The sequence below is a fragment of the Pipistrellus kuhlii genome, unplaced genomic scaffold, assembly GCF_014108245.1.
Source record: "Pipistrellus kuhlii isolate mPipKuh1 unplaced genomic scaffold, mPipKuh1.p scaffold_m20_p_81, whole genome shotgun sequence".
Classification (NCBI taxonomy): domain Eukaryota; kingdom Metazoa; phylum Chordata; class Mammalia; order Chiroptera; family Vespertilionidae; genus Pipistrellus; species Pipistrellus kuhlii.
In genome coordinates this window covers 932,215-957,140 of record NW_023425586.1, presented here as the reverse complement: position 1 = coordinate 957,140, position 24,926 = coordinate 932,215, and the positions used below count along the sequence as shown (strand labels likewise).

Genomic DNA, 24,926 nt, shown 5'->3' with positions numbered 1-24,926 from the left:
CCCACCCTGACCGCCCGCCCCCCGCAGGGTCCACACGGACGTGCAGCAGGTGCTGGACCACCTCTCGCACCCCCGCTTCACCTTCACGCCAAGCGAGGCGGACGCTGACATCCTCTTCCACTTCTCCCACTTCAAGGACTACCGGTGAGGCCCCCCAGGCCCGGCGCCCCGCACCTCCCACACACACCTTCCAGGGCTCACCCTCCACAGCCCCCCTATACACACACACACAGCCCCCCACACACACACACAGCCCCCCCCACACACACACACACACACAGCCCCCCCCCCCACACACACACACAGCCCCACACACACACACACACACACCCCACACACACACACACAGCCCCCCCCATACACACACACACACACACACACACACAGCCCCCCACACACACACAGCCCACACACACACACACACACACAGCCCCCCCACACACACACACATACAGCCCCCACACACACACAGCCCCCCCCCACACACAGCTCCCCACACACACACACACACACAGCCCCCACACACACAGCCCCCCCCCCACACACACACACACACAGCTCCCCACACACACACACACACACAGCCCCCACACACACACACAGCCCCCATACACACACACACACAGCCCCCACACACACACACACATAGCCCCCACACACACACACACACACAGCCCCCACACACACACACACAGCTCCCCACACACACACAGCCCCCACACACACACACACAGCCCCCCCACACACACACACACACAGCCCCACACACACACACACAGCCCCCCCACACACACACACAGCCCCCCCACACACACACAGCCCCCCCCATACACACACACACACACACACAGCCCCCACACACACACACCACACACACAGCCCACACACACACAGCCCCCCCACATACACACACAGCCACACACACACACACACACACACACAGCCCCCACACACACACACACACACAGCCCCCACACACACACACACAGCCCCCCACACACACACAGCCCCCCCATTCACACACACACACACACACACACACAGCCCCCCACACACACACACCACACACACAGCCCCCACACACACAGCCCCCCACATACGCACACAGTCCCCCCACATACACACACAGCCCCTCCACACACACAGCCACACACACACGCACACACACGCACACACACGCACACGCAGCCCCTGAGCCGGTCCCGCCTCCCGCAGGCGGCTCAGCCGGGAGAGGCCGCGCGTGCTGCTGAACCAGTTCCCCTGCGAGAGCCTGCTGACCGTGAAGGACTGCCTGGCCTCCGTCGCCCGCCGGGCGGGGGGCCCCGAGGGCCCGGCCTGGCTGCCCCGCACCTTCAACCTGCGCACCGAGCTGCCCCAGTTCGTCAGCTGCTTCCAGCAGCGGGAGCGGCGGTGAGGGCCCCCCCCACTCCCCCGCCGTCCCCGGGCCCCCACACCCCCCCCCCGCCGTCCCGGCACCCCCCCCCCCCCGCCGGCCCCGGGGGCCTGGCCGAGCCCCTCCGCTGTGGGGGTCCAGGCCTCGCCTCCTGATCCCCAAGGTCCCACCTCCCTCAGCCCGGGGCGGGGGTGGGTGGGGGGTGTTCGTCGTGTGTGTGTGTGTGTGTGTGTGTGTGTGTGTGTGTCCCGTCCCAGGCCGGCTCCTGGGAGGGCCCTCGGGCACACCCCAGCCTCCCCTCTGCCCCCAGGGGCGAGGACAACCACTGGATCTGCAAGCCCTGGAACCTGGCGCGCAGCCTGGACACGCACGTCACCAGGAGCCTCCACAGCGTCATCCGGCACCGGGAGAGCAGCCCCAAGGTGGGCCCCGCAGGGAGGGCCTCGTGGCCGCTGGGCGGGCACCGGTCTGGCCCACACCCCACTCCTTCCCCGGCCCCGCCAGCAGGGAGGTGCCATGCAGTCCGGTGAGAGGAGGGGCCCAGCTCAGAGCCGTCCTGGGTGTCTGACCTCAGGTCCCCACATGCTGCACCATGCGTGACCACATGGTTGGAGGGCAGCGGCCGGGCCCTGGCAGCGAGGTGCTGTGCTCGGCACCAGGCGGCAGTGGCAGGCACTGGAGGGCAGAGGCCCAGGCCGAGGCGAGGGGAGCAGGCCCGGCGCCGTCACTGCGGGTCCCCCTGGAATGGGGGCCGGGGTTTCAGGCTGGGAGCGTGTGTTCAGTTCCCAAAACCTGAGCCGGTGGGACCATCTCCTTCAGTGAACAAGGGAGAGAGAAGGGGCTGTCCTTCCGGACGAGGGTCCGGGCGCAGGTCCCCGGGTGGGGGCGGATTGGGCTGTCCCACAGGCCGTGCCCTCCTGGGGTGGGGCGGGGCCGTGAGCCTGGTCTGCCTGCAGGTGGTCTGCAAGTACATCGAGAGCCCGGTCCTGTTCCTGCGGGAGGACGTGGGCAAGGTCAAGTTCGACGTCCGCTACATCGTGCTGCTGCGCTCGGTGGAGCCCCTGCAGCTGTTCGTGTACGACGTGTTCTGGCTGCACTTCTCCAACCGGTAACGGGGGACGGCGGGCTGGCGGGGCCGGGCAAGGGGGGGGGGGGCTCCCTGTAAGCGGGCACCACCCCTGTGGGCCGGTGACGTTTCCGGGCCTGGGAGTCCCCGTGGGGCCACGGGAACGGGGTCGGCTGGCGGGACCTACTCAGGCCTGCCTGCTGGCCCTGCAGGCCCTTCGCCCTCACCGACCTGGACGACTACGAGAAGCATTTCACCGTCATGAACTACGACCCGGAAGTGGTGCTGAAGCAGGTAAGGGGGAGGCAGGGGGGTCCTGGGGATGCAGGCAGGCTGTGTGGACATGAGCTGCCTCTGGCCCCGTGTTACCTCAGCAGCCCCCTCGCTGCCGAGGTACCCCACCCCACACACACAGGCCTGTGTGCCACCCCCTCCGCACTTTTTTTCTTTCTTTTTTGATTTCAGAGAAGGGAGAGGGAGAGGGAGACAGAAACGTTAATGACGAGAGAGAATCATTGCTCAGCTGCCTCCTGCACACCCCACCCTGGGGACCAGCCCTGCCACCCCAGCGTGTGCCTGTTCAGGGATCGAACCGAACAGTGACGGCCTGGCTCACAGGTCGGCATCAGCCCTGAGCCACGCCGGTCGGGCTGAGAGGCCCGTCTGGAGTCCGTTCAGCATGAGCTCATCCCTAACAAGGCACACGCCTGTGTGCACATGTAGGTTGTGTGTACACGGCACCTCGTGAACAAACCCGGCACTCTGCTCTGGCTGAGCAGGTTTCAGGGTTCGCAGTCCGTGCGGCTGCAGCCATTCCTGCCCCTCATGCTAGCCAGCTGGCGCTCATTCCTGTCTCCCTGCTCCTGAGCCTGCTGCCTGGGACAGGCCTGAGGCACCCAGGGCCGGTGCCCTGTGTACCCAGCAGGGCGGTTGCCTCTTGTCCCTCTTCCCGTCCCGGCTGCGCCCACGGGTGCCACGACGCTGTCTCCCCTCGGCATCGAGGACGGGTCGTCCTGGGGCCCGTGTGGGGGGACACGTGTCAGGAGGGCGTGAGCGCGGGCTCCCGCGGCAGCCCACCGGGCGTGTCAGGGGGAAGCCCCCGAGAAACGGCTGCCCCCGGGTGTGCAGACGGGGCCCCAGGCATGTCCCAGCACCCTGACCTCACAGCCTGCAGGCCCTCTGCGTGCCCTGCCTCCTGAGAGGCCGCAGCGGCCCTGCAGAGTAAGCTGTGGGCGGGGAGCACGTCCCATTTCATAGATGAAGACACTGAGGCTGCAGGTCCGGAGTGCAGACTCGTCTCCTTGTGCACCGAGGGGAGGGGAGGGATAAGCTGCTGGCGCTGACAGGTGGCCTCAGTGAGTGTCCGAGGCCGCCGTGGAGGCGGGCAGCCGTGACAGGCCTGTGTCTGTCGCAGGTGCACTACGACGAGTTCATCCCTGAGTTCGAGAAGCAGTACCCAGAATTCCCCTGGAGGGGCGTCCAGGTGAGTCCTGAGCGAAGCCGTAGGGGCCAGGGCCTCTGTGGGGCCACGTGGGGGTCTGTCTGCCTCCTCGGATGTCCTGCTCCTCCCACCGAGGCCAGGGAAGGGACGGGAGGTGTGGAGGGCGGCCTGGGGGCCTCAGCCCTGCCTGTCCCAGGAACCGCAAACCTACGGGGCAGCAGGGCCTCCGCTGGAGGTGCAGGCGCCTCCCGTCCCCCCGCGAGCGAGGCAGGCGCCCTGCACACCGGGGTGAGAGGGAGCCGGGCTGGAAGAGGAGCCGGGCAGGTGTGCGGGACGGAGGGCAGGTGTGGGCAGAGGCGGCTTGGGCCAGGCCTGGGGAAACGGATGGAGGAGAAGTGCTCGGGCCCTGGGGCTTGGGAAGGGGCAGCGAACCCCACGTGGAGAGCCACTCTGCAGCCCTGACCCCGCCGCCGCCGCAGGCCGAGATCTTCCGGGCCTTCACGGAGCTGTTCCAGGCGGCGTGCTCGGAGCCACCTCCCCGCGGCCTGGGCCACTACCCCTCGTCCCGCGCCGTGTACGCCATCGACCTCATGCTCAAGTGGGACAGCCGTCCGGACGGTGAGGGTCCCCGTCCCCCAGACCTCAGCACCCAAAGCCGTGCCCACAGGGGCACCCCTAGCCGGAGCTGCCCTTTGCCGGGGATCCATCGTTAAGGGTGACAGCCTGCGTGATGGGGAGCAAACAGGGAGGGTGGGGAGAGCCCCTCCTCCCCCGCTTCCTGGAGGCTCAGGGGAGTCGGGGCCGGGCCCTCGGGTCCTCCGTGGCTCCCCGTGAGGTGCCTGCCGTGTGCCCGCAGGGCAGCGCGTGATGCAGCCCCAGATCCTGGAGGTGAACTTCAACCCGGACTGCGAGCGCGCCTGCCGCTACCACCCCAGCTTCTTCAACGACGTCTTCAGCACCTTGTTCCTGGACCAGCCCGGCGGCTGCCCCGTCACGCGCCTGCTCTAGGCGCTGCTCAGAGCCCCCTCCTCCGGGCCAGGCCGCCAGGTGCCGCCCCGCCCCCCGGGCGCAGGTCCTCCGAGGCCGGGCAGGCCCTCGCCTGTCCCTGCCGAGTGCCCGGCGCCGTGCCCCCCGCCACCCGTGCGGTGGCTCAGCACAGCCCCGGCTTCGTCGCCGAGTTCGGTTCCTGGCGTCCATGTGTCCAGGGCCGTTAGCGAGAGGGGCTCTGGGGAGTGTGACGAGGTGTCCCCAGAAACGAGGTCCCCAGGAACCCCAGGAGCCCAGACAGAGGGCTGGCAGCTCTTGTCCCGTCTGTGAGGTGTGGCTCCCCCAGGCGGGGCCAGGCTCCACCCCTCCCCTCTGCCCGTGTGGCAGGCGTCCCAGAACACCTTGGGGACCCAGGCTTCTCACGTCCCCATCCTCTCCCCTCCCCAGACCGTCACCAGCAGACCTGTGGCCCAGGGCAGCCGTCCTGCTCCCCGTGGCCCTGGCTGCCCTGGGCGGCAGTGCCCCTGAGGGTGGGTGGCGCTTGGGAGAGGGACTTGGGGCGAGGGGAGCAGAGCAACAGGCAGGAGTGGCCTCGAGGGATGATTCCACCGAGAACTTCCCGTGAGATACGTCCTCCACCAGTGTCAAGGGCCAGACGTCCATTATTGTTACTCTTTCGTGTATGGGAAGAAATACAGAGCTGTCGTTCGTAATGTCATTTCTGAAATGTGGAGTCAGTAGCGGGGGCCTGCTTTGCTGTGTGTGTGTGTGTGTGTGTGTGTGTGTGTGCGCGCACACACGTGTGTTCATTCTGAAGCCAAAAGAAACCCTTGCAGTGAGACAGGACCAGACCGGGCCTCCCTCTGCCTGTCCCCCTCTGCTGACCGGGGCTCGGCCCTCCCATGAGCCGAGGGGCGGGACAGCACCTGCTTCGTCGCCGGACGGCGCTGGTGTCTGTCCCCTCCGGCGCCTTCGTGCTCCGGCCTCCGTGTCTGGGTCCCGGGGCCACGGGCCTGGCTCTGCCAGCGGCTCTCCTGGCTCAGCCACTCTCGGGGCGTGAAACCCGGGAGGAGAAGTCGGGTATTCACGGCCCGTCCTGCTGCCGTAACAAAAGGCTGTAAACTGGCGGCTTCAACGGCAGCAGCTTTTCTCACGGTCTGGGGTCCCGAGGTCAAGGGGCCAGCAGGCGTGTGTCCGGGAGTCCACTTCCGGTTCATGGACTTCGTGCTGCGTCCCACAGAGGGGTGAGGGGTCTGCCCACCCCAGAGGGCTCGCCACCCCAGAGGCCTCACCTGGTACAGCACATGAATTGGGGGGACAGGCACCCTCAGACCACAGCAGCTCCCTGACCCAGTGTCTGCGTTTCAGAGCAGGAAGGGGGGTCGGTGTGAGCCCAGGCCGCTGTGCACTGGGCCAGAGCTCTGAGCACTGACATCCGGGCCGGGAGTTCCTGTTTCCTCATCCTGGGATGAGGGGTCACCAGGGCCCTTGCCGCTCAGGGGCTGCCAGTGGGCCCAGGAGCTGGTGCAGAAGCTACGACCTCCCGCCAAGCCCCTGGGCAGCAGGAGCGGCTGGCCTGTGGCGTGGTCAGTGGACAGGAGGGCGGCCGAGACCCCACCCACAGAAGTGGCTCCGGGAAGGGTGCACCCCGAGGGCCCCGTAAACCTGCCCGGTGTGGCTTTGCTGCTGAGCCGGCGTGGAAACCCCACGGGCCTCGTGGTGGTGACGGCCAGAGGGAGAGCACGCTGCGGGGGCAGCCGGAGCCTCGCCCACAGCAGCGGGCGGAGGGCAAATGCCGCCGCTTTGCCCCCCCCCCCCCCCCCAGCGACGGCGACGGGCTGCGCAGGGAGTGGACAGCGGTCTGCGGGCGTCATGGAGAGACCCGCAGCCTCGGGGCTGGGTGCCACACGGCGTCTGTCAGACACGCGAGGCCAAGCGGTAAAGTGGGAGTGCAGTCCCACCTGACCCGCCGCCCTGTGGGGCCCCAGGAACACGGGAGCCGCCCCGGCTGGGCCTCACCCCCGGCCCTGCCAGACGCTGCGGAGCCGCGTGGACATCATCGAGCGAGCATAGGGCGGCCGCCGGGCTCCTCCTGATGTGGGGTCACATCTGACTGTGAAGCCGGGGGACGGAGGAGACGGAGCGGAGGCAGCGAAGCTCAGGGCTGCTGAACCGCCGAGAGCTCTACACAGGCAAGTGTGGCCGATTCTAATTAATGTGTTAAACAGCCACACAGCACAGGCAGCAAAGCCAGCCGTCCGACCTCGGCCCAGGGCTCAGCGTCCTCCCAGCAGGAGCCGTCCCCTCCCCTCCCCCACTCCCCGGGTTCCAGGCCTCTGCCAGCCTCACTCCAAACAGCTGCCTGGGAGGGCATGGGTCTCCCGTGTGAGGTCAGGGGGGTCACCACACCTGGGCAGGCCTGGCCAGTGCGGGGCTGCTGCCTGCTGGGCTGGGACTGGCCTTTTCTGCCTCTGATGTCCCCTCTCCCCATGAGGTGTTTGAGGGGCTGCCCTGGGTTGGGGGGCTGGCAGGAGTCCTGGCCCCCAGGGGTGGCCGGTGGAAGGCCCTGCCTCGGGCCCAGGCAGACTGTGGGCTGTACCCTTCCAGAGGCCGAGCCGGCTCCTGGAGGCCAGAGGGGGCAGGCCGGCTGGTCAGCTGAAGCCAAGGTCTGGGCCTGGTCCCTGCCAGCCAGGCAGCAGCACAGCCAGCGTGGGCTCCGGGTCAGACCCGGGCTGCTGGTCTGGGCCCCTTGCCGTTCACAGGGTCCGGGGGGCCCCAGAGCGTGCAGGCGCCCTGAGCCCGTCTTCCGGTGACGCAGCTCGGACACAGCAGGGGATGAGCTTCCCACCAAGACAAAGGCCATGCGTGAGAGACTTTATTTGGTGTGACACTCGGTGCCCGAGCCCGGGCCCCGAGCAGCGAGAAGGTGCAGGACGCGGCCCTGGGTGTGGGCCAGCCGGAGCCCTCAAAGCCAGTGCTGGCCTGGGCGGAGCCCCCGGCAGACGCGCAGGTGTGGTGGCCACCAGGTGTGGGGCTGCCCCCTTCCCACAGGCCATCCGGCGGCAGCCACAGTCCTCGGGGACAGGCCTCATTCCCCAAGCCTCCGGCCGCCTCGCCGGCCCGGGTTGTCCCGCCAGACGCAGTAGTTGAGTGCAGCGGCGAAGGCCAGCCAGGCCAGGTACGGGTAGAGCAGCCGAGCGGCCCGCGGGCTCACCCGGTGCCAGGCCACGGTGGTGGCCGCCGCCAGCCCCCCCGTCAGCAGGAGGTCCACCAGGGCCTGAGGAGACACGGGGGACGGGGTCTGAGGCTCAGGGTACCCACAGGGGTGCCTGTCACAGCTGCCCACCCACGGAGCAGTCTCTCCATCCCACCCCTGCATGGCCCAGCCAGGCCCTCCCCAGCTCTCCGCCTCAGTTTCCCCACATGGAGCACAGCAACAGCTGCCTCTGCCTGACCTGCACCACGTGCGGGGCACATGGTGCCAGGGGCAATGGGGTTGTCCTCCACGTGGGCCCCTAAACCGGAGCCCCAGCCTGACAGGAGGAAAGCAGCCCCGGAGGCTCCACCAGAGGGCGCTGGCGGCTGTGAGCTGGGCACCGCCTGCCCCTGCCTGTGGGCCCCGGGACCCGTCTGGGTGGTGAGGCCCATGTCCCCCCAAGGAGGCCCACCCTCTGCGGCCCATCGCCAGGGGCCAAGGGCACTTACCACGCCCATCTGCCGGGAGCCGAAGAAGATGGGAGGCCACGCCCAGTTCAGGGTCAGCTGCCCCGCGTACAGGCCCAGCGGGACCACCGCCTCCTCGGTGAAGCCCCCCAGCTCTCTCCAGACCAGGTAGGAGCCGTACCTGGAACAGAGGTGCCGTCAGGGCAGCAGCGGGGAGAGGCCAGGCAGGTCTGACCTCCGGGTGGCACGGCGATGGCTCAGGCCGCCCTGCCGCTGACGGCTGTGTGGCCTCAGGGGAGTTACCTGGCCTCTCTGGGGCTTCATTTCCCGCAGGGTTGCTGTGGGGACTCAAGTTAGCACACTGGCCGTGCTTGGGGCAGTGCCGGGCACAGGGGCAGTCTAAGTATTTACCGTTATTATCGGTATCGGTGCCGTGAAGGAAGCCCATGTGGCTCCCAGCCCTGCCGAGGCACTGCACTGCGGGGACATTTGGGCTGGGCCTTGCAGGGTGAGTAGGAGTTTGCACTTGGCAGTGCCTACAGGAGCCTCACGGGGCAGGGTTCCAGGAACGAGACGTGTGTGCCGTGTCAGGGTCTCCATGGTAGAGGGAGGTCAAGAAGGACTGCGGAGGCCTGGAGGCCAGAGCAAGCTGACGCAGAGCGAGGGAGCAGGACACAGGGAGCACTGGGAGCCTGACGGGCTGGGGGGGAGGGGGGGCAGTGACAGCCAGGTTTCAGGGACTGTCTTCACCAGAACTCTGGGGCACCCAGCCCAGCCTCTGCTACCTGCCCCGAGGGTAGCTAGGGTCTGCGGCCCCACCTTGCCCTGGGCAGGCCCAGAACCCACATGCAGGGAACATTCCAGAAGATGGGCAGAAAGCTGTCTGCACCTTCTGCGTGCAGTTCCGACTGTGGCCACCAGGGGGAGACCACAGGCAGCACTTCCTTGCACCACAGCGATTCCCAGGGTCTAGTCCAGGGCCCCCCGCAGCGCCCCGCACTCCAGCACCAGACGGAATCCCGGCAAATGGCAGCCACTGTGACTGCGGTGCTGCTGCTGCCATGGGCATGGGAAGCCTCCGCGCTGCCCACACATGAACTTTGCCCGCAGAGCCAGCCTCAGCCTGGAGTTGTGAAAACAGCCAGGATGCCAGCGAGGGGTTGAGCCATCGGGCCGCCCCTCCCGAGAAGCCCGCAGGGGAGGGCTGGGTGGTGCAATCCCGGCCCACAGCCTCCCCCCTCCCGGGCAGAGGAGGCCCGGGAATGGAGCCGGAGCCGCTGCCCAGCAGCACCGCCGGCCCTGCCGCTGGGGCCCGCCGCCCCCGGCAGCCACTCACCCCATGGCCGAGTAGAGCGAGCCCCAGATGGGGGCCAGCGCCCAGCGGGGCGGGTGCCACGAGGGCTTCTGCAGGCTGGCGTACCAGCGGAGGCCCTCCCCGCGGGCGTGGTAGGAGCTCAGGAAGCCGCCCAGGCTGGGCGCCAGCGTGAGGCCCACGGCGGGCACCCAGGGCGGGGCCATCCCGGCTCTGTGCTGTTCGGAAGCTCTGAAAGAGAAACCGGGCCGGTGAGAGGACCTACTGTGCGCAGACCGGGTCAGGCCTGCCGCCCCCTTCGGCGGCAGCAAAGGCCCTCCTCACTCACATGGCGCCCGATGGAGGGAAGAGGGGAGGAGGAAGGGATGAGCGAGGCGGGGAGGGCTGGCCCCGGGCGCCAGTGAACACACTGCCACCCGAACGCCTCCCGCACCCAGAAGCTGCCCCCCTGCAGGGCCTCCCAGGTGCCTGTCCCCCGCGGGCTCCCCTAGCCCCTGCCCAGCACCAGTCCTGCGTTCTCGCCGCGGCCGAGGGTCTCCAGACGGGGAGCCCTCCGCTCTGCACCTCAGTCAGGCCAGTGTGGCCCCGCCACCAAGCAGGCGTCCCAGCCTCACCCCCTTCCCCACCAGGCCGAGTGCCAGCCGGGGGCTGGGAGGCCTGGGCCAGTCCACACTCCCTGCTTTAGGTTCTAGAACTTCTCATTCACTCATCCGACAGCTGGGAGCAGACGGCTTGGCTCACTCCTGGCTCCCATGGGCTCACAGGCAAAGCACTCAAACTCTTGGGGCCGCCCTCAGTTTTTCCCTCTGAAAAATGGAACATCTACCTGGCACACCTAAAATCCCCTTCCCTTCCTGGGAGCCCCAGGACACCGGAGGGGGACACCAGAGGGGGACACCAGAGGGGGACGCAGGAGGGGGGATGCGAGGGGTCCAGAGAAGGACACGGCCAGCCGGCAGGTTGGCCTGGAGGGAGCGGGAGGGGGCAGATGCAGGGGAGAGGCCGGATAATTATAAAACTGAATAATCAGACAACCGCCATCTTTACAGGAAGCAGACCATGTGAGTGTGCACAGTAAAAACGGTAACAAACACACAAAGATGTCGTCATCCTGAAACCAAGACTTTCTTGGCAGCAGCGGTGTGGCCGGCCTGGCCTGAGCGTAGGCCTCGGCCGGGCCTGGGCGGGCGCTCCGCCAGGTCTGCCTGCGGTGCCCCCACCGGCCCAGGAGGCCCCGGGGCGGTTCATTGCCCCCCCACCGTCTCTGGGAGCATTATTGTGGTTTTTTTTTAAATGAGAGAAAGTTCATTGAGGAAGTCAGAGGCAGAGGGTGAGCCAGCCGGGCTGCGCAGACTCAGGAAGCGATTAAGAAGCCAAGGAGAGAAAGAAAAAAAAAGAAGCCAAGGAGGCCCTCGGGGCTCAGGAGAGGGACCAGCGTGTGTGTGTGTGTGTGTGTGTGTGTGTGTGTGTGTGAGAGAGGGAGAGAGGGAGAGGGAGAGGGAGAGAGGGAGAGAGGGAGAGAGGGAGAGAGAGAACACGCCAGTGAACCTTAATTTTGGAGGAACAGAGTGTTGGGCTCCCAGCGGGCCCAGCTCTGCCCTCGGCGGCCGGATCCCTCCCTCCGGGCCTCCGTTTTCTCGCTGTGGAGTGGGGACAGTCCCGGGTCCCTGCCCAATGCGCTGCCCGGGGCTGGGCTGCCACACGCGGGCGGGCACCGTCCTGGGCCCGGAGAAGCTGCGATCGCCCCGCTCTGCAGAGCAGTTCCAGGGTGACTGCCCGGTGCCCCGGCTCCTCAGGGGCTTCAGCCGGGGCCTCTGGGGACCGGCTTCTCAGCAGCACCATGTTGTCACGGCTCCACACTGCAGCCTGTCCACACTTCTCCCCGGGGGAGGGGGAGGGGGAGGGGGGGAGGCATGCACCCTGACACGCTCCCAGCGCTTGCCTAAGCAACCCCACACAAACCCACACAAGTGCCAGCCAGCGGCCTGGCCTGGAGCCACCTCCCAAGCCCCCACCAGGGGGTGGCTTTCCTGTGGCCGAAGCGACAGAGCAGGGTGAGAGCCAGAGCGCCTGCGCCCCCCCCCCCCGCCCCCGGCTGCCCCTTCAGGGCCAGGCTGTGTTTGTTCCCACGGGCAGAGGGGTCAGAGGGTCAGGGGGTCAGGGGTCCCGCAGGGAGAGGCCTCTGGAGGCTGCCCGGCCCCTGAGCCACCCGGGGGACCACACGCTGGCACGCTGGCAGGCGGCAGGCGGCAGGGCCCAGGGGCTGCCAGGAAGCACCCATGGCCGGGAGGGGGCAGAGGGGCAAAGCTGCCCCCATTCTGCCTCTGGAGAAGGTGACTGAGAGCCCAGGCCTTGGCTTTGGCTCCAAGGGGCCCGGTGACCCCGGCCTCAGTCTCCCTGTGCAGCGGGCACACTGGCCTGGCTGCTTCCGGGGCCGGAGAGGCCCAGCTCAGTGAGGACCGGACGGTGCGGGCTGTGGGCACAGGTGTGGGCCACCCGCCCCATTTCCTCCACGGAGCCCACCCCAGGCCGAGAAAACGACTGGCTGACCCTGGACCCGCTGGGGACGTGCTGCACGGAGGCCCCGCCCCACGGCCTGGGCACTCACGGGGACCCTCCAACCCAGGCTGCCCAGGGCCTGGGCCCCTGGGAATGCCAGCAGGTGAGGCTGGCGAGAGGTGGGGCTACTGAGGGGGAGGGGCTGCTGGAGGGGAGGGGCTACTGAGGGGCGGGGCTGGCGGAGGGTGGGGCTGGCGGAGGGGCTGGCGGAGGGCCAGATTGGACTCGTCCCTCGCTTACTCTTCTCAGAGCCGCTGGGCCTGGGCCACACGCCCCTGGGCCTCCGTGTGGACCCTCACTATTCCCGCCGCCCAGAAGAGGAAACTGAGGCACGGGGCCTCCCAGGACTGTGGCGTCTGTGCAGCTCTGAGGCCGACGACTCCACCTCCACCCCGTGAGCTGGGACTCGCAGGCCTGAGCTCTGGGCCACAAGCCCACTCACACGCTGTGCCCTCCCTTCCCACCTCTTCCCATCCAGACATGGCCCTTCGCCCCGTGTCACCCCACCTCCCTCCTGACTGCTCCGCTCACGGACCTGCCAGCGCCAAGGCCTCCCTCCCGCCACCCCAGGCCCACTGCCCAGCCCCTCAGAGCCTGCCCTGCCCTGGCACCCTGGAGGCTCTTCTCTCCCTCCCTGGCTCACAGCTCCTTTCCCACCAGGGGACAAGCTCCACTCCCTCGGAGAAGCTGAGGGAGGAGCTGACGCCTGTCTCCCCCTGCCCTGCGGGGCCCCACTCTGCCCCGCGGAGACACAGCCCTCAGCCCACAGCCTGGTGAGAGCCTGCTGTGCGGGCACCTCTGCCACCCCCTCCCTGCCCCCTGCCCCTGGCCCCAGTGGACCGGCCTCGGCTCTGTTACCCCTCCCTGCCCTCGGCCTGGGCTCCTGAACCTGGAGAGGCCCAGCCCCGCTCCTGCAGCCCCCCGGAGCACGTGGCTGGCGCCAGGCTCCTGGCCCGGGGCACCCACATGCCTGGGCAGGCCAGCGGGAGGGGCTTGCCGCCCAGAGCAGCCCACGGCATCTGCCAGCACACACGCACACGCACGCACACGCACACGCACACGCACACACACACACACACACACACGCACGCACACGCACACACACACACATACACGTGCACGCGCGCACACACACACACACACACACACACACGCACACGCCCCAGCGCTCCGCAGGCCTCACCGGCCGCAGTTCCCTCTCTGGCGGGTGTGCCCAGGGGACTGACCGGTCACCACGTCCAGGCACTGGCACCTGAGCACTGGGATGGGGGGCTGAGGATTGGGTTCTAGGGTTCTGAGGCCGCTGGCGTCTTACCTGGCTTTTGGGCAAAGCCTCCCAGTCTGGCCTGGGCTTCCTCCCCTAGAAAGGGCGTCCCACCCTCCCTGCCCCGCTGCTCCCAGGAGAGGGCGGGAGAGGGGGTGTCCGCCCCTCCCCCGGGACAGGCCCCGGGCTGGGTGAAGGGGGAGAGGCGGGGCGGGACGGGGCGGAGCTGAGAGAGAGAGAGAGAGAGAGAGAGGGAGAGAGAGAGAGAGAGAGACACACACTCAGGTCTGGTCTCCCCATCGCCTGGCCACCGCCCCAGTGACTTGCAGCCCAGCTCCCAGTGCAGCCCTCCGCCTCCCCTCCGCCTCCCCTCGGGTCCTGCCACCTCCGGCCTCAGTTTCCCCTCGGGATCGCGCCCTCGAGGGCCCCCTGGCTCGGATCCCGGCGCCCCGTCCCCACTCACCGGCAGAGGACCTGCTGGGGAAGGGCGCGGCGGCGGGAAGTGGCGGCGAAGTCAGCCCGGCCGCCCCGCCCGGGAGGGAGGCTCCGCCCGCCCGCCCGGCTGGCGGGGAGCCCGGCCGCGCCCACTCCGGCCCAAAGCTCCCTCCTCTCAGCGCGGTGCCGGCCGGAAGCGCTCTGCTCCCGCCACCAGCAGGCTCCTCCTCCCTCCCCACCGGTCCCCCGGCTGAGTCCCAAGCAGGTCGCTTCTCTTGAGTCTCACCTTTCCCATCTGTAAAATGGGTCAGCAGAGAGGGCCTCAGAGAGGGGCATTGCATCCCTTAATGGCAACGCCCGAGCCCCCTCCTACACAGCAGCCCGGCCCACCGTCTACAGAGGCGGCCTCACCCTCCTCCTGGCACAGCCCTCTGGCTGGGTCCTGGCCTCCATGTCCTGGTCTGTAGGGTGGGCGCAGGCGTGGGGCTAATGACGCCCAGAAGGCAGGCCTTGCAGAGCCGTGGTGCCCTTGAGTGGAAGCTGCAGGCTTGCAGCCCAGAGGTGCCCCAGTTTGCCAGGGCCACCCTGATGAGACCCGCAAGTCCAGCCCCGGGCCTGGGCACCCCTCCCCATCTGACGCCGCTTTCTCGCTGCAGCCAGGCCTGACTGGTGGGGGCTAACCTGGGTGGCAGAGCCGGAGCCTCAGGATCACAGCTGCCCCCGCTGTCCTGAGGGAACGTGAGCTGCACTCCTCTCAGGGGCTCAGGGGGGCTCCTGGGCCCAGGTCTGACTTCCCGGGCCTGGCATTTTGTCCCATGGGCACTCCACCTTTGACTGCTCTGGCATAAGGACAAGTATAAGCCAGCTGGACCCCACCCACCTCTTCCTTCAGTTTTAAAGGAAATTAAGGCATTTGCCCAGGCCCCGCGCCTCCGCTCCAGAGCTGCCAGCCTGGCCCTCCCCTGCGCAGAGGGTTGGCCCAGGGACACGCTTCCCTCCCCCAGGAGACCGTGGGGAAAGTGTGTGGCTTCCCTCCAGCCTCGCCTCTGCAGCGTGCAGGCGCCAGGCCCTCGGGCGCCTGGGAGGCAGAGACTGCTGTCCCTACCACTTGCTGCCCCGGCAGGCCAGAGGGAGGGCTGGGCACAAACCCCAGACCCTGCCCTCGGGTTAACAGCCCGGCTCAGGGGGAGCCTGCAGCTCCCAGGACCCACTGAGTCCGGGCACAGCTGTGCACATCCGTCGTCCTGCCTGCATGCCTCCTCGACTCCCGCCTCCCTCCCCTCCAACCAGCGGCCCCACTGCACCTGGCAGCAGCCACAGCCTCGCTGGCCCAGCTCCTTCCTGTGCCCAGAACCCCCGTGGCTCCCACGGCCTCAGGAGCCAGCCCAAGCCTTGTGCCCGGCACTTCCGGCCCTGCCACACTGGGGTCAAGCTGGCTGCCCACCCTTCCCGCCTCCCTGCCTGAGTGCCACCCCCTCCCCTCCCCCTCTTTTCCCTCCCCCTCCCCTTCCTCCTCCCCCTCCCCTGGGTGTCTCCACCTGTCCAAGGCCGACTGCTCTCCAGTATCACCCCAGGAAGCCCTTCCAGAACCCCAGTTCTGTGCACCCTCCCCTCCAGTGGGCCGTGACCTCTGAACTCCACAGCACTGAGCATGGGCGTGTCCCTGGGCAGCTGTCATCTGCCAGCCTCGAGGGACATATCCATCCAGCACCTGGCTGACGGGCACTCGGCTAAGAATTCAAAGGTGGGCTGAAACCGGTTTGGCTCAGTGGATAGTGAAAGGTCCCGGGTTCGATTCCATTCAAGGGCATGTACCTTGGCTGCGGGCACATCCCCAGTAGGGGGTGTGCAAGAGGCAGCTGATCGGTGATTCTCTCTCATCAATGTTTCCAACTCTCTATCCCTTTCTCTTCCTCTCTAAAAAATCAATATATTAAAAAAAAAAAAATTCAAAGGTGGAGGTGTTTGCCCCTGGGCGTCATGACGACGGGGTCTCCCAGCGGCCGCAGAGCTGATGAAAGGCTGAGGCGATTCTGTGCTTCAAGCCTTTGCGTGCAACCCTTTTTGTTCTTCCTGGCAGGTACTGTTTTTTTAAAAAACATTTTTATTGACTTCAGAGAGGAAGGGAGAGGGAGAGAGAGAGATAGGAACATCAATGATGAGAATCACTGATTGGCTGCCTCCTGCACGTCCCCCACTGGGGATGTGCCTGCAACCCAGACATGTGCCCTGGACCAGAATTGAACCCGGGACCTCTCAGTCCGCAGGCCGACGCTCTATCCACTGAGCCACACCAGCCAGGGCTTCCTGGGAGGTTTTAAGATGTTTGCCTCCAAAGTCCTGACATTTCACACTCTCTGTGCGTCTCATTCCATCCGTCATGCCAGCTCGCAGGAGCCCCTTTGCCCAGGAAGCCCAGGCCCTCTGTTCTCCAGGAACAAAATAGAAACTCTGACTTCCTTCCCTCCGTTTCTCACTTCTCCTTCTGGAACCCCATGACGCGGTGCCCTGGCCCCCCTGGCTGTCTTCTCGCTTCTTTTCGCTCCCGCTTCTCTCGTTTGGTTCTTCCGTGGCTTCACCTCCTGAGGTCTCCTCAGCTCTCTCCCTGGCCTTCTCTGGATTCTCCCGTCTGCTCTCCTGTTCTTTGTTCCCAGGGTCTCCTTTGTGTTTCCGGAATGCTATTTTCTACTGTCACTTCCTGTTCCTTTTTCATGGAGGCAGCGTCTTCTCTTACTTCCATGGTCATTTTCTTTGGACTCTGAACCCTAGGTGGTTTTTGTTTTCTGTTTGTAAGAGGATTTCCTTGCCGGAAGCCAATCATTGTCTTAATAATAGAGAGCTGTGGACAGGGAATCCGGAGGGTGGTCAACCTGAATTGCTGGGATTCAGGAATCTGTATTTTAACAACTCCACCAGGTGATTCTCATCATGAGAGAAGTTTGGGAAACACTGCAGAGCCTAGGGTCAGAGCTAATGACTAGACATTGGTAGTTGAAGCAGCCCCACCTGTTAATCCTACATCCACTGATTGGCTTTTATTGGAGTTTCCTGCCTAGGGCATATGGGTGTATCCTATCATTTTAATCTTAATAAAAGGGATGGAAAAGCCAGAGCAAGTAGGAGTCCTCCCACTAGAGTTGGGCTACCGCCTGGCCCCCATTTCCCAAATTAACTCTTTTCCAGAGTCTCTTCATTTGTGTGCGGCCGTCTCCAGAACCAGAACCCTGAACCACGGACGTAAAAGGGGCTTCCACATTTCCTCAGAGGCCACGAGTCTTTGATGGCTGCTCACAATTAGGAAAGAAAAGGAGGAGAATAAGTCATTGGATGGTATTTGTTGGTTTAGCTTCACTCTAAGTTGAACTTGGTGGGCCATTTGGGAACTTCCTGGACTGTCAATACCATCAGGATCTTCATCTTGGACTGGCCAGATTCCCCAAGGTCTCCGGGCCCTTGCTGGAGGGGAGGGGTCTGCTCCAGGGTTCCAGGAGCTCCGTGGGGAGAACACTGGTGGCCGTCCCTCATCCAGCTTTCGGCGGAGTGCCCACATCCACCCTGGCCCTGGCATGCCGGCTCATCTCTGGGTGTTTGCTAGAATAGGGGAGGGGCATCACTCAGTGTCTAATGAGAAGGAGGGATCCAAAGATCTAACTGTTCCCCAAAGACCCCTCCAATGGTTCTCTTTATCTTGTACCTCAGGTCTGGAAGCACCCTGCTACCAGCTCCTACTCTCCGCTGTCGTATGGATAAGGGTTGGTCCTCAGCTCCAGGCCGGAGGGATTGGGCTGCCTGGGGGCCGCCAAAGCAGGTCACACTGGTCTGCCCGCTTCCCGGCTCAGGCTGCTGCGGGGCCCTGTCCTGCTGTCCCTGTCGCTGTGGACTGATGTCTTCACAGACTCCCTGGGCTGGGGATTTATGGGCTTCCCGAGGCTCCATTCCTGACTCCACCCGAGACGCTCCTCCATGTCTTTCATGATCACAGCAGTGTGAGATTCGCCATAACTCCCTTAACTAATCTCCTCGCGTGGGGCATGCAGCTTATTCACACCTTTTCCTTGTCAAAAGCAAGGCTGTCACAATGTCCCAGGAGTTAGGGCTTTAAATCTCAGGACAAACTCACTGGAGATTTTCTGACATCATTCTACCTCGGTCTTTCTCATTATGAGGTGTGTAGTGAGTGTGAGTGTGTGTGTGTGTGTGTGTGTGTGTGTGTGTGGTGAGTGTGAGAGTGTGTGTGTGGTGTGTGTATGTAGTGTGTGTGTGTATAGTGAGTGTGTGTGGTGTGAGTGTGTGTGTGTGGTGTGAGTGTGAGTGTGTAGTGAGTGTGTGTGTCCTGAGCTCCTTAGAAGGGGTGGGCAGGAAATGAGAGAGAATGTATGTATGTGATTAGGGTGAGATTTAGAGATAGACTCTGTTTGACCCAGCCTCACACCAGCACTCAGAAGCCAGGGAACCCCCGTTTCCATTCCTCTTCTGTCACCCACTCTTAGGGCCTTTGTCTCCGCCCCCATAAACGGAGGCGAACAGTACCTATTCATCACAGTGTAGCTGTGAGACATTAAATGAGCGAATGTCTGAAAAACATCCAGGGCTTCGTTCGGTGGGACACATATTTATTGGGTGTTTATTACGGGCTGGGCCCCGGGTCTGGTGTGTGGGACACATTATACAAGAGAGCCGTTACCCTGCTTACCGCCCAGGGCAGCTGGGAGAATCCAGTAAGTGCAGAGACAAAGGATGTGCAGGCGTTTCGAGCACTTTCTAGGCAGAAAGCGTGGCTCTTGTTCTGCTAGTGCTGTTTACTCAATAAATACTTAGAAGGCTCGTGGTGGTGCAGAGTCGCGGTTTCGTCTTTTCCGTGGGGTTGAAGTCAGACACCCGCCCGCAGCAGCCAAGAGTCACAAACAGGGCCGGAACCAGGAACTGGCGGAACCTTTCTTCCCGCCCGGGTGCCCGGTCCGCCCGGGCGGAAATGCGTCACGGACCGCGCCGCGCCGCCGCAGTCGTACGTACGTCGGTCGCCGGGGTAACGCGCGTGGGGCCGGTCCCTCAGCATGAGCGTCCGCGTGGCGCGGGCCCTGGGGCCCTGGGGCTGGGGCGCGGGCGGCCGCCGCGGCGCCTCGGGCTTCCGGCCGCCGCCGCCGGGCGCCGTGGACGTGGCCGAGCTGCTGCGAGATGCGACCACGGCGGAGGAGGGGGCGCCCCGGCAGCCCGCGGCGCGGCGGCCGCCCGGCCAGTGCTCCGTGCTGCTCTTCCCGGGCCAGGGCAGCCAGGAGCTGGGCATGGGCCGCGGGCTGCTGCGCTACCCGCGCGTCCGCGAGCTCTACGCCGCCGCGCGCCGCGTGCTGGGCTACGACCTGCTGGAGCTGAGCCTGCGCGGCCCGCAGGCGGCGCTGGACCGCACGGCGCACTGCCAGCCCGCCGTCTTCGTGGCCTCGCTGGCCGCCGTGGAGAAGCTGCAGCACCTGCAGCCGGCGGTGAGGCCCGCGGGGACGCCGGGGCTGGTGTGAGGGCCCCTCCCGTGCCAGGCGCTGTGCCAGGCGCCGGAGACATAGCCGTACGCACACACCAAGGACCCCTGCCCCGAGGGAGCTTGCATGCAGGGGCGGGAGACAGGTGGTGAGGAGAGTGCGCCGTGCACATTACGGAGTTGCAGGAAGGAACGTAGAGCAGGGGCTGGGATGCTGTTTTACGTGGTCCTGAGCAGTGTGAGTACTAAGTGAGTTTGGGAGGGTGAAACGTCATCCGTAAAGATCATTGAGAATCCGTCTGAGGGTGTCACTTCACTTGCAGGTGTGAATTGATTGCTGTTATTATTTAACTATAAAGACAATAAGTGTTGCCCTGCCAGCGGGGCTCAGTGGTTGAGCATCGACCTATGAATCAAGGTCACAGGTTCAGTCCTGCTCAGGGCACATGCCCAGGTTGTGGGCTCGATCCCCGTGTGGGACTTAGAGGAGGCAGCCAATCAATGATTCTCATCATTGATGTTTCTCTCCCTCTCCCTCTCCCTTCCTCTCTGAAATTTAAGAAAAAAAAGAAGAAAAAAAAAGGCCGTAAGTGTTCCCCTAGCTGGTTTGCCTCCTTGGATAGAGCTTCCGCCTGCAGACTGAAGGGTCTCCGGTTCGAACGGAACTCGGTCGGGGTGTGTGCAGGAGGCAACCAATCAATGGGTCTCTCTCACATTGATGTTTCTCACTTTCTCTCTCACTCCTTCTAAAAACCAATGGAAAAGTATCCTTGGATGAGGATTAACCACCACAACAAAAAGCCCAAGGAGACAGTAAATGTAACGCTAGCACTTTAGACCTTCACTCCATCTCATCCTCACAGCCGTGTGAGGAAAGCACCGTTAGGTTGTGGATGAGGAAAGGAAGCAGCTGGGTGGTCCTGTTGAGCTGTGATGACAATCAGAGTGCTTGCCCATTAATCCACGCACTTCTCTCAGCGGCCTGGGACCGGGTCTGCCCCTTCCTCGCTTCCTGGAGGAGACAACAGGCTCGGAAAGGTTAGGGAACTATCCCGAGCCAAGAATCAAATCCAACGCCGTGTGACCCCAAAGTCCTACTTTCCCTTCTGTGCTCAGCTCCCTCCTGCCTGGGAGGCGGCCCGGGGCCGGGGCCAGAGTTGGAGGCAGAGCTGTGCCTCGGGGTCAGCCTGGGGCCTTGGCCGCAGGGAAGCCCCTCACCAGGACAGGCCAGGTCAGCGAGTGTCCTCTCGGAGCTGGAGCCCCGGCCCGCCCAGCCCGGCTCCCGCAGCCACCGCTGCTCCCACAGCCACCGCCGCTCCCCAGCAGAGCCCGCCCCGCCCCAGCAGGCCTCAGCTCTGCCTCTGTCCTGCAGGCCATTGAGAACTGCGTGGCCGCGGCCGGCTTCAGTGTGGGAGAGTTCGCAGCCCTAGTGTTTGCCGGAGCCATGGAATTCTCGGAAGGTACGAAGTGGGCTCTGGTGTGGCGCAAGGTGTCGTCTTGCTGGGCTCCCTAGAGATAAGGGTGACAGAGGAGCATACAGATAGGGGTGAGATTGAAACCGAGGGCTGGACTGCTCCTTGATTCTCGTTTAAGCTGGGAGAAAGGGTTTTCCTTTCTTTCTGTAATCTGGGATCTGCCTGCTTGACCGTCTTCCCGCTGTCCTGTGCCTTCTCCGTCCGTCCTTCAGTGTCTGTCACGTGGTAGACACTCAGTACAACTCATTGATTGAAAAGGAGGAAATGAACGTTAGATCTTGAGTTTCACTTCCTACGAGTTTTGCATCTAGTGAAGAGTTAGGCATTTTTGTCCACAGTTGGCCACTCTGACCTCGGTGCCTGGCTCTGGGCATGCTGCGTGCAAACAGGAATCTGAGTGGAAGCCGTGGCAAAGGACTCGAATAGCCATTCCCCAAAGAAGGTACGCAAATGGCCAGTACGCACACGAGGAGATATGCCGCATTGCTCATCACTGGGGAAATGCAAATCAAAACCACACTGAGCCAGCTGGGGGGCTCAGCTGCTGGGCATCGACCCAGCCCGGAGTTTACAGTTTGATTCTGAGTCAGGGCACGTGCTTGGTTTTCGGGCTCAATCCCCATTAGGGGGCGTGCAAGGAGGCAGCCGATCAGTGATTCTCTCTCATCGTTGATATCTGTCTCTCCCTCTCCTCTCCCTTCTGAAATAAAAAAAAGCGTATTTTAACAAAGCAACAGACCACAATGAGATACTTCACATCCACTAGGATGGCTTTTTTAAATTTATTTTTGTTTTTCATTTATTTTATTATATTTTAATATATATATTTTTTTATTTCAGAAAGGAAGGGAGAGAGAGCTTGAAACATCAATGATGAGAAAGAATCACTGAACGGCTACCTCCTGCATGCCCCCTACTGGGGGATCGAGCCTGCAACCTGGGCATGTGCCCTTGGCTGAAATCAAACCTGGGAGTCTGCAGTCCACAGGCTGACGCTCTATCCACTGAGCCAAACTGGCCAGGGCTCCACCAGGACAGCTTTAATTTACAACAACATCAGTGACAAATAGGAAAGGAATAAGTGTTGGCAAGGGTGTGGAAATGGGAGCCTTCCATGGTGCGGTAACAGTAAAACAGTGCAGCCGTGTGGAGAAGCCAGGAGTCGTTCCGGAGTCTGTACCTAAGATGAAAACGTGTGCACCCAGGAAGACGTGTACACAGATGTGTCTAACACCCAAAAGGTGGGAGTAGTACAAATGTTCATCTTCCGATGAGCGGATGAGCTAATCATGTATCTGCTGGAACCTTAGCAGCGAAGCACTGACACAGGCTGCAGCATGGATGGACCTCAAACACGTGCTCCGTGAGGAGCCACATGATCACATACTGTGTGATCCTTGCGTGTGAAAGGTCCAGAGACAACAGATTAGAGGTTACTGGGGGTGGAGGGAAGGCAAGATCGCCCCTGGTCAGATCCTACACCAAGCCAGCCTCCAGGTGGGAGCTCCCTGGGTCCGTCTGTGCCGGCCGAGGACAGCCCTGCTTCCTGTGACAGTGGTACACCTCAGTGATATGGCCGGTAACAGATGCCAGCCTCGGCACCTCGGCACGCCATGCGGAGCTGGTGCCGGTGCCGTGTCTCCCTCTCACGTACGCTGATTCCCGCGCACTTCTCTCCGCCAGGTCTGTACGCGGTGAAGGTCCGGGCCGAGGCGATGCAGGAAGCCTCCGAGGCCGTCCCCAGCGGGATGCTGTCCGTCCTCGGCCGGCCCCAGACCAAGTTCACGTCCGCCTGCCTGGAAGCCCGGGAGCACTGCCAGACGCTGGGCATAAAGGACCCCGTGTGTGAGGTGGCCAACTACCTCTTCCCGGACTGCAGGGTGATCTCGGGGCACCTGGAGGTGGGTGCTGACGGAGGAGCTCACAGGCCCTGGGCCCGGGGGGTGGGGTCCTGTGCCCGTGGGCCCCAGTGGCGCAGCGGGGGCTCTGCCAGCGTGGTCTGGGGAGGTGGGTGAGGGCCGGAGCGTGGGCCAAAGGCCGGTGCCACCCCCGCTTCACACGTACAGGCAGGGGCCCTGAGCAAACCGCCAGCCCACCTGCCTAAGGGCTGGCCAGATGGGCGCCAGGACCTCCCTACAGAACGGTCTGGGCTTCTCAGCCTTGCTGAGCTGCTTCCTTAGAGGGGAGAGCCGCTTCCTGCTGGGCTGCCCCGCCCGTCCTGCTCGCTCTCAGATGTCTGTTCTGCACCGAATTAACCCTCCTGCACGTCCCTCCATTCGCCGCTTCCCCCCTACGGCACTTGCGAGCAGCTCCTCTGTAACAGGCGCCGAGGGCCCGTGGCTGATGAGCCAGGTCCTGCCATCGAAGGAGGCCACTGGGAGTGGGGGAGCCAGGCCCAGGGCACAGCCAGTTCAGAGCCAGGGTTCAAGGGCAGGCTGTCCACCAGCGGGCCTGGGAGGTGACGCCGGACGGCAGTGCCTGGAGATGGGTGCAGGGGATTGGGTGCCCTCCCACCTCGGGCTGAGTGCAGACAGGAACCGGAGGGAGGGCTGCGGGCGCAGGGCGCTGCCACAGCCTTGTCTGGTCCTCCCGGCCGGGCCTTGCTCTGCAGCGGGGAAGTGGAGGCCGAGGACAAGTGCTTGGAGGTCAGGGAGGCGGCACCCGGGCTGCAGCCGGTCTCGAGTGCTTTCCTGCACTTGACCGCGAGGGCTTCCTCTCAGGCCTTGCCAGCAGCCAGTGTCCCGTGTCTCCTCAGTCAGCGAGAGCCAGCAGGTCCCTCTGGGACAGATGGGGAGGGGATGTTGTCATGAAGCTGGCTGCTCGTTCCCTTGCACAACCCTGCAGGGTGGGCCAGGCGGACCCCACCCCGGGGGCCTCTTCCTCGCAGGCTCCCGGGCAGGTGGGCATTGCCCGGTGGCCCCGGAGCCCCAGGTGTGACTTTCCGGTTCTGTTGGAAGTGCCGGGGCCTTTAACCCAGGATGTAAGACCCCGGGCACCTCTGCTGGACCAGCGCTGACCGAGCGCCGGCCACGGGAGCCTGCTGGGCCCGCGCTGGGACCCACTTGGGACTGGAGTCGGAGGATCGGAGTCTCCGTGGAAAGCTCTGTGGGACCCACTGAAAGGAGGAGGGTCCACACGGGGTGGTGCGGTGAGCATGTTCTGGCACGGGGCCGCACGGGGCTGCACGGGGCCGTGCCGGCCACTGTGCCTTCTCCCGAGCTCTGCCTGGCTCACCCCTCCGCCCGTTCCTGCAGGCGCTGCAGTTCCTCCAGAAGAACTCCTCCAGGTTCCACTTCCGACGCACCAAGATGCTGCCGGTCAGCGGGGCCTTCCACACCCGCCTCATGGAGCCCGCGCTGGAGCCCCTGGCGCAGGTCCTCAAGGCCATCGACGTGAAGATGCCGCTGGTCTCCGTGCACGCCAACGTCAGCGGGAGCCGGTACCGGCACCCCAAGCACATCCGGCAGCTGCTGGTGGAGCAGGTGGTCTCCCCGGTGAAGTGGGAGCAGACGATGCACGCCTTGTATGAGCGGAAGAGAGGCTCCGACTTCCCCCAGACCTTCGAGGTGGGGCCCGGGCGGCAGCTGGGCGCCATCCTGCGGAGCTGCAACCTGCAGGCCTGGAAGTCCTACAGCCACGTGGGCGTGCTCGAGGCCGACGAGGCCGCGGAAGCCGCGGACCAGGGCCAGTAGGGTCTCCGGTGACCACGGGGTGGGGTGGGGTGGAGACGCGGGGGCAGAGCCAGCCTGGCGTCCCCGGAGGAGGCTGTGCCTGCTGCTTCCTGTCCGGTCTCCGCCTGCCAGTGATGGGGAGGGACTGTGTGACCACTGAAGCACATAAAGCGAGTATTTATACAGCACA

The 24,926-nt window shown here is 64.6% G+C and overlaps 3 protein-coding genes across 8 annotated transcripts in view; 2 read left to right on the top strand and 1 right to left on the bottom strand.

Moving 5' to 3' along the window:
• Window positions 1-13,266, top strand: part of TTLL12 (tubulin tyrosine ligase like 12) — a 23,336-nt gene extending 10,070 nt beyond the window's left edge. Inside the window, exons 7-15 of one of the 2 annotated variants that reach the window (XM_045577036.1) lie at window positions 28-144; window positions 1,216-1,410; window positions 1,704-1,815; window positions 2,350-2,501; window positions 2,672-2,753; window positions 3,874-3,942; window positions 4,380-4,518; window positions 4,757-4,911; window positions 13,232-13,266. In XM_045577036.1, the coding sequence (XP_045432992.1) occupies window positions 28-144; window positions 1,216-1,410; window positions 1,704-1,815; window positions 2,350-2,501; window positions 2,672-2,753; window positions 3,874-3,942; window positions 4,380-4,518; window positions 4,757-4,908 (1,018 nt within the window). In that variant the 3' untranslated portion in view covers window positions 4,909-4,911; window positions 13,232-13,266. Of the gene's footprint in view, window positions 1-27; window positions 145-1,215; window positions 1,411-1,703; window positions 1,816-2,349; window positions 2,502-2,671; window positions 2,754-3,873; window positions 3,943-4,379; window positions 4,519-4,756; window positions 5,597-13,231 lie in introns of those variants that run through there. The other variant, XM_036425497.2, reaches the window with a different exon arrangement.
• TSPO (translocator protein) lies at window positions 7,750-21,537 on the bottom strand. Of its 4 annotated transcripts, XM_036425491.2 has the most exons (5): window positions 21,531-21,537; window positions 20,901-20,905; window positions 9,887-10,093; window positions 8,593-8,731; window positions 7,750-8,164 (listed from the first exon to the last, which is right to left on the bottom strand). In XM_036425491.2, exons 3-5 carry the CDS (start codon window positions 10,066-10,068, stop codon window positions 7,976-7,978), a joined length of 510 nt encoding a protein of 169 aa, XP_036281384.1. In that variant the 5' UTR covers window positions 10,069-10,093; window positions 20,901-20,905; window positions 21,531-21,537; the 3' UTR covers window positions 7,750-7,975. The 4 variants fall into 4 exon arrangements, with proteins under 4 accessions (XP_036281384.1, XP_036281382.1, XP_036281381.1 ...); XM_036425489.2 differs by lacking the exons at window positions 20,901-20,905; window positions 21,531-21,537 and adding an exon at window positions 14,149-14,272; XM_036425488.2 differs by lacking the exons at window positions 20,901-20,905; window positions 21,531-21,537 and adding an exon at window positions 13,737-13,854.
• On the top strand, window positions 19,116-24,926 carry MCAT (malonyl-CoA-acyl carrier protein transacylase). Of its 2 annotated transcripts, XM_036425486.2 has the most exons (4): window positions 19,121-19,597; window positions 20,963-21,050; window positions 22,749-22,966; window positions 24,320-24,926. In XM_036425486.2, exons 1-4 carry the CDS (start codon window positions 19,175-19,177, stop codon window positions 24,755-24,757), a joined length of 1,167 nt encoding a protein of 388 aa, XP_036281379.1. In that variant the 5' UTR covers window positions 19,121-19,174; the 3' UTR covers window positions 24,758-24,926. The 2 variants fall into 2 exon arrangements, with proteins under 2 accessions (XP_036281380.1, XP_036281379.1); XM_036425487.2 differs by lacking the exons at window positions 22,749-22,966; window positions 24,320-24,926 and adding an exon at window positions 22,271-22,723 and having other exon boundaries at window positions 19,116-19,597.